The sequence below is a fragment of the Cariama cristata genome, unplaced genomic scaffold (assembly GCF_000690535.1).
Source record: "Cariama cristata isolate BGI_N322 unplaced genomic scaffold, ASM69053v1 scaffold4971, whole genome shotgun sequence".
NCBI lineage: Eukaryota > Metazoa > Chordata > Aves > Cariamiformes > Cariamidae > Cariama > Cariama cristata.
In genome coordinates, this window is record NW_009597402.1 from 30,177 (window position 1) to 37,143 (window position 6,967).

The 6,967-nt window shown below is 40.8% G+C and overlaps 1 protein-coding gene across 1 annotated transcript in view; it reads right to left on the reverse strand.

Annotated features, from left to right (window-relative positions):
• Window positions 1-6,967, reverse strand: part of GSK3B (glycogen synthase kinase 3 beta) — a gene marked incomplete at its 5' end in the record, with an annotated part of 53,255 nt that overhangs the window by 26,427 nt on the left and 19,861 nt on the right. The window contains one exon of the mRNA XM_009708848.1: window positions 286-381. Within this exon, the coding sequence (XP_009707150.1) occupies window positions 286-381 (96 nt within the window). The remainder of the gene's footprint in view (window positions 1-285; window positions 382-6,967) is intronic.

Here is a 6,967-nt window from a genome sequence, read left to right on the forward strand (position 1 = left end):
AGCATGGCAGGATTTAGATATATTGCAATCTGCTATAAACACACACACTATAGTTAAAAAACAAAACAAACCCCCACCTGTAGGCAACCTCAAAAAACCCCAGACCAACAGACATTACAGTGCACTGCTTCAATACCTTCTCCTTATCTACATCAAAAGTTACCAGGTCCCCAGCTTAGCTAAAGGCACTCAGACTGAAAGCCCCTAAATCACTAAACAAACTGAACTCCTTGAATTTTTAATTTCAGCCCACATGTCTTTATTATTCAGTTCATATAGACTCACCTTAGTCCATGGATGTGCCTTAATCTGAGGGAATTTGAATTCAGTATAGTTTGGATTCATTTCTCTAATTTGCTCCCTTGTAGGCGTTCCCAGAACCTAGAAAGCAGAGAGGAAAAAAAAAAGTGTAAATTGTTTAGATATGCTTCATATTTATATGGTAATGAAGAGCGCAGTGTAACCTGTCACATATTGAGACAGCTGAAGTCAATCTACGTAACTGGTAAGTTAATATAGTGTTGAAAACAAAACAACAAAACTTTTGCAGAACTGTTTAAGTTGGAAGAGACCTCCCTCTCCTGGGAGCTTCTGATTCAACCCCTCTGCTCAAGCAGGGTCAGCTGGAGCAGGTTGCCCAAGACCACATCCAGCTACATTTTTAGCATCTCCACAGAAGCATCCTGGGCAACCTGCTCCAGTCTTTGACCACCCTCACAGCAAAAAGAAAAAGTGTTTTCTTGCATTCAAATGAAGTTTCATGTGTTTTACTTTATGCTGCTGTTCAGTCAGCGGGCACCACTGAGAAGACTGGCTGTTTCTTCTTCATTTCCTTCCACCAGGTATTTACACAACACATTGATGAGACCCCCCTGAGCCTTCTCTGCTGGAGGCTGAACAGTCCCAGATCTTGCAACCTCTCCTCACAGCGAGAGATGCTCCAGTTCCTTAATCATCTTTGTAGCCCTTTCTCCAACTTCCGTAGTCTCTTGCTGGCAATTCAGTTCATGCTCCAAGCCCAGTGTCAAAAATATAATTCTCTTCTACAGTTTTTCACAAAATTCAAGCATCTTTCTCAAACCTAGTGACATTTCAGTGGGGAAGAGAGTTCACTCTCATTAGACTGTTATCAAAAACTACTGCCGAACACATTCAGGGATTGCAGCTCACTGCATATGGCTGATTAAGAATCAGACCAGTAGCACAGACTGCATGGGAACAGCAGCCCTCTGACAAGCTTAAAAGATCAGCCAGTTACTGCTGAGGGGAGCCAGACAGGTTCCCCCTCCGCCAAATTGTGTGGATTTGGTGGTGGTTTACCACCCCAGTATTTCCAGATAGAAGATAAACTTAGCTTGAACCTAAGCTAAAAGCATCTAAAATGCATACCACCCCTGGTTTACTTTTACGAATTTATGTTTCTCATTCCCAGAATCTGCACAATGTTATTTATACCTGCAAATTAGTAGTTGTATGAGAGAGAACACACAATTGCACATCTCTGTAGGGGTGGATAGATTTTGAAAGGATTTCAGAAATCCCTTCAGGGAATAAGCCAGACAATATGGCATTAGTACTTTCTGTTCAGTTAGCACTAAGTGTAAAGACAGCCATTGCCTTCTACCTATATATAATAACTGCAAAGCACATTCAAGGAATCACGTCGTTTTCTGCTTGCACCCAGTTGCTGAGTATCTTTTTGTTCTGTGGAGAGAAATGGAGAGGGCAGAAGGCAGAGGAGTTGCTACTCTATGCTGAGCTCAGGTTCATCTTCCTATAGGAACCCTGTAGCCACGCTACTCTTGCCCTGTAACAAATCTCTCGCCATACAGATCAGCATAATGTTATCACCTCATCTCATGAGACTGCACTGTCACCGTCAGGAAACAAACGATCTACAATGTGACATTGGCACTCTAACCTTACTGCTTGATAAAGAAATATTTGGTTACATATTCTGGTATCCGTGAGTATTTTCATTCTGTTAGAAGAGTGGAAGTTACACAAATGCACTCTAAAGAGTCAGTTAAAGAGGTAAAAGAGCAAGTTAATTGCCATTTCATTTGCGCAGCTATCATCAGGTATTTTGAAAAGAACTTGGTATCTCTTTATGATTTAACATATGAGCTGTATGACAAACTAAAATACCTACCCACAAAGCAATCTTTTAAATAAACAGCAGCAGCAGAGGAAATAAAACCTGCAACTTGTTCTGACAGTTGCTTCTTGGATAAGAGATTTAACTGACAAGTTGTACAAAACAAACGATCATTTAACTCCTACCTTCCCACTGCTAACCAGGGTTTAAATCCCACCTACTCTAAAAGCCAAGGGTTACCTTCAGAGCTGACAGAAGATTTTTCTCTGTGTGTCTGACAATGTTGGTTTTGCTCAGGTGGTAGAAAAGAGGGTGTTTGCAGGATTCTGTACATTTCTCTCAACTTTCAAAGGAAAAAAGAGCTGACAGGAAAATGTGCCCTTTCCCTGCTGGTTTTCTGTTTGGCTTCCCTCCCAGAGCACCGACCACCCAACTGCCAGCCCTGCCAGGATGGTGCTGCTCTCAACACTTTCCAGTTCTAAAAAACAAGGCGATTTCACACCCACAAATATTATTTTCATCCCAATTCAGGATAAAAGTAGTTTTCAAAACCTTCGAAGTTTTTTTGATTAGTTAAATTAACTTCCTGAAAAATTATGAATAACTTGTATTGCTCTCTCACCATTTCTAAAGGCTAAGTTTTCAGGCCTCCCCAGTATAAACAGAACTTTTTAAAAAGTGTGTTTACCTTCTTTACCCTCCTCCTCAAAAAATTCCTTTAATAGCCACCTAAGAAGAGGCAAAGAGTAGAGGGTTTTGTTTTTTTTTAAATATTCAGGAAAAAAAAAAAAATTCAGCAAACTGGCTCAGTTGCCAAGGCTGCTAAGAACAGGACCCTACACAGGGCAAGTATCTTTAAATAAAGACTGCCTATAGCATTACAAAGCATTCAGAATAGATAGGCAAGGGCAATTTCACGGAAGGACCCATGGACCATGTCTGTTCATACATTTCACTAAAAACACAGCTGTAAATCCAGAGGATGGGAGGGAGCAACTCCTAAGCTCAAGCACAGGCATCTAAACAACAGTGCTTAAGACCTCATGAATGCTTAGAAAAGAAGGTACTGAAGAGGGATCATGGTAGCTGAAAGAAGGGATCACCTGACCTTTCAGCTACATAGCAGCCTTTGACACACAAAATTACCATACAAGAGGAAAAGTGACTTATATTAGCCACTCAGTGAATTTACTTTGTTCCCTCTGGACTGTAACGCCAGATTGTGCTTTCAATTTGCACCAAAGGGAGCTGGGGTTGTTTAGCCTGGAGAAGAGGAGGTTGAGGGGAGACCTTATCGCCCTCTACAACTACCTGAAAGGAGGTTGTAGTGAGGTGGGGATTGGGCTCTTCTCGCCGGTAATTAGCGACAGGATGAGAGGAAACGGTCTCAAGTTGCGCCAGGGGAGGTTCAGGCTGGACATTAGAAAGAACTTCTTCACTGTTAGAGTAGTTAGGCATTGGAACGGGCTCCCCAGGGAGGTGGTGGAGTCATCGTCCCTGGAAGTGTTCAAAGAACGTTTAGATGTGGTACTTCAAGACATGGTTTAGTGGGTTTAGTGGCATCAGGTATACGGTTGGACTTGATGATCTTTGAGGTCTCTTCTAACCTTAATGATTCTATGATTCTATGATTAAAGGAAAAAAAAATAAAACAAACCACCAAACAAATTAAAAAAAAAAATCACAAAACAAACAAAAAAAAACCACGAAGAGGAAAGGAAAGTAGATAGGAAGAAGAATGGAAGTTTTAAAGACTGTGTCAAATTCAAATCACAATCCAGAAGAAGAAAGGCGTGGGATGAATAAAGTGATAAACTCTATAATTGTACCAGTACTTGACAAACCTGGAAGAGGTCCTGGAGTGGACCTCTTCCCAGCCCCAATGCACCAACACTGTTTGCTACATGACTTTGAAATTGTACCTCACTGATTCACATTGAGTTTTCCATATATTAGGAATACATTCAAGTAACCTTGGTGACTAACAGCAACTATTTAAGTTATTGCAAAAATTGGGCAAACATCTTCTTTTCAAAAAAGTCATGTATATAACTGCTCCTTCCATTTGAAATGCAAAGGAAAAGCGTAAGTTACTTTGCACATTTTTGGCAGAATTACTCCATGAAACAGCTGCTCTTGCTATACCAACTCTGAAAGTACTCTGGAACAGACGTTCCTTGGAGAGAGGTTTCACAGAATCACAGAATGGTTGAAGCTGAAAGGGAGCTCTGGAGGTCATCTGGTCCAACCTCCCTGGCGCAAGCAGCGCCAGTGAGAACTGGCTGCCCAAGACCCTGTCCAGGCGGCTTCTGAGTATCTCCTCCAAGGACAGAGACTCCACAACCTCTCTGGGCAACACCTTCCACTGTTTGACTACCCTCACAGCAGAAACTATTTACTTGTGTTCAGATTGAATTTCACACGCTTTAATTTGTGCCCATTGCCTCTTTTCTTGTCAAGGGATGCCAAATAAAAGTGTTCGGCTCCCTCTTCTTTGCACCTTCCCTCCAGGTATTTCTGTACATTGGTAAGATCCCCCCTGATCTTGCAAAGGACACAGAGCTTTTAAGAAATACAAGGTCCAATACTGAATTGTTCAAGTCCATGCAGATTAGCACACACTATTCTACTTCTTGGGGACAGTCTTATGAAAGGTGATATTGCCAAGGAAAAAGTTTTTTTTTCCTTTTTTAATTGGGCACTTTTTAAAAAACAAACACACACCTCCCCCCTACCCACCCCTCAAAAAAAGAGAATGAAACCAGAGTAAGTACAAGAATAATAAAAATGTAGTTGTCTGATTGAATCAACTGTATCTGGAATGAAGACTAAACTTTTGAATGAATAAAGGGGATCTACATGAGACTACATGGGATCTTCCTGCAAGTGAAGACAACAGGTAACTAGTCTTGCTGTTCATTCCCAATTGTCATTATCATATCTTAAATAAAAATAAAGAAACATTATCTACTAAGTTTAAGTAAAGAATATGCTTGCTGAGAAGACAGACTCTGATTCTCTTAGGACAAAAATTGAACACAGCAGGTTTCACAAGTATTTTCTGGAAAGTTTTTTTTTTTCCTTGACATGAATCTGTAATAGATGAAGCTCCCCAAATAATTTTTATTCCACGAATAGCATTCGTGAAGGTAGGGTAATGGTATGTATCTCAAGCAATTAAAGAAAAGCTACAGGCTCCCAATAATGTCATCCTTACCAAACAAGAGGGGGAAATTTATGAACCTGGAATAAGCCCTGAATTTGATTACAAATAGCATAAAGATCTTCATTTTATGTTCTTGTAATCAAATTTTCATAGGAGAAAAAGATGGATGATATTCAGCCCCAAAAGACACCTTAGTTGCACCCTGGTACCAAAGACAGCTGCTGTCCACACCTGGTTTCACTGTCCAAAACTGCACCAAGTTATTTACAAGCAAACCCACACCGTTGCAACACCAGAGGAAGAAGAAACTGCAAGGGTCTCAACAAACCCCAGTGGAATAAAGGCCATTTCGGACAACCATCATTAGTGCTAAACTTTTGCCAAAATGTAAAAATCAGTTAAAAGCATAGGGACACCGAGGGTTCAGAAGCTCTGGCTGGTCATGACTGAACCAGAGAGGGGAGAAGGTGGTTATTTAAATCAGAAACCTTCAGAAAGCCATGGTTACAATGGTATAGTGATCTTCCCTGGGAAAACAGCGCAAGTTTACAAGGAAATGTGCTCCAGAAAGTTTGGTGTGTGTGGCTTACCAGATGGCATAATTAATACTTCTGCAAATACGTCTACATCTCCTCAGAAAGTTGTGAGAGGTGCGTGCCAAATAGTTATTTAAAAAAATTCATGGTGCAGGCATCTCAAGCAGTTAACACAGGTCAGCTTTGAAATAATACTTCAAGAGGTCTGTGGTAGAAAATAAAATAAACTTACCCATTTTATATACACTTTCTTTCAAAACCACCCTCTTGTCAAACAAAACAAAAGCCAACTAAATATAGAGATTTCTTGTATTCGCAAACACAAGACCAGCTACACATCAGGAATAGGAAGAAACCCATTGCCACCGCTGACATGAATGTAATTGCTCATCAACTTTTTTACACTGCCTGCAAGCACTGGAAGTGACAAATTACATGAGGCACAGGAACAGCCAAGTTGTGATGTGGGGGGCTGTCAGGGAAAAAAATGCCAGGAGACTTCCCTTAAGGGTGAGGAGAGAGGACCCACATGAAAGTCCGAGTCAGATGCAGGCAAGTCCTCAGCACAGGACCACATCCAATAAAATGAAACATGCTTTCCTACTGCTGATCCTTCCAGAAGAGACAGCTCCTCTCTCTCCATTAACTACTGCGACTGAATTTATTTTATTTAAAAAACTGAGCCCAAAATAGTACCTTGACATTTGAGCATGAGCCATCTATTATAATTGCAGTCTATACTTAGCATTTGGCTCAGTAAAACTGTCAAGAGACCAAAAAGTTACACATGGATAGGATTCCTGATACTATTGAGCTTGTCTTTTGATACATTTGATACATTTTTTCCCCTTGCCCGCCCTAACCCAAAGAACTACGGGAAGTAGATTTTATTATTTCTCCTAAATTACCATGACATGCCAGTTTTGGTGCAAGGGATAATCAGAGTCCAATAGGAACCAAAAAATCCCAAACAAACCAACCCCTCCCCCCACAAGCCTTTCTTGCAGTTTTGACAAGTTAGTTGATGCATCTCATACTCTAGATTGCAGCATATGGAAATAATATTTCTGGTAAAGACAATGCAAGGCAGACTGGCAGATGCTGTCCTCCCCGTGTCCCAGGGCTGCTCAGACAATTACTGCTGTTCATTCTTCTGACAGAGATTTC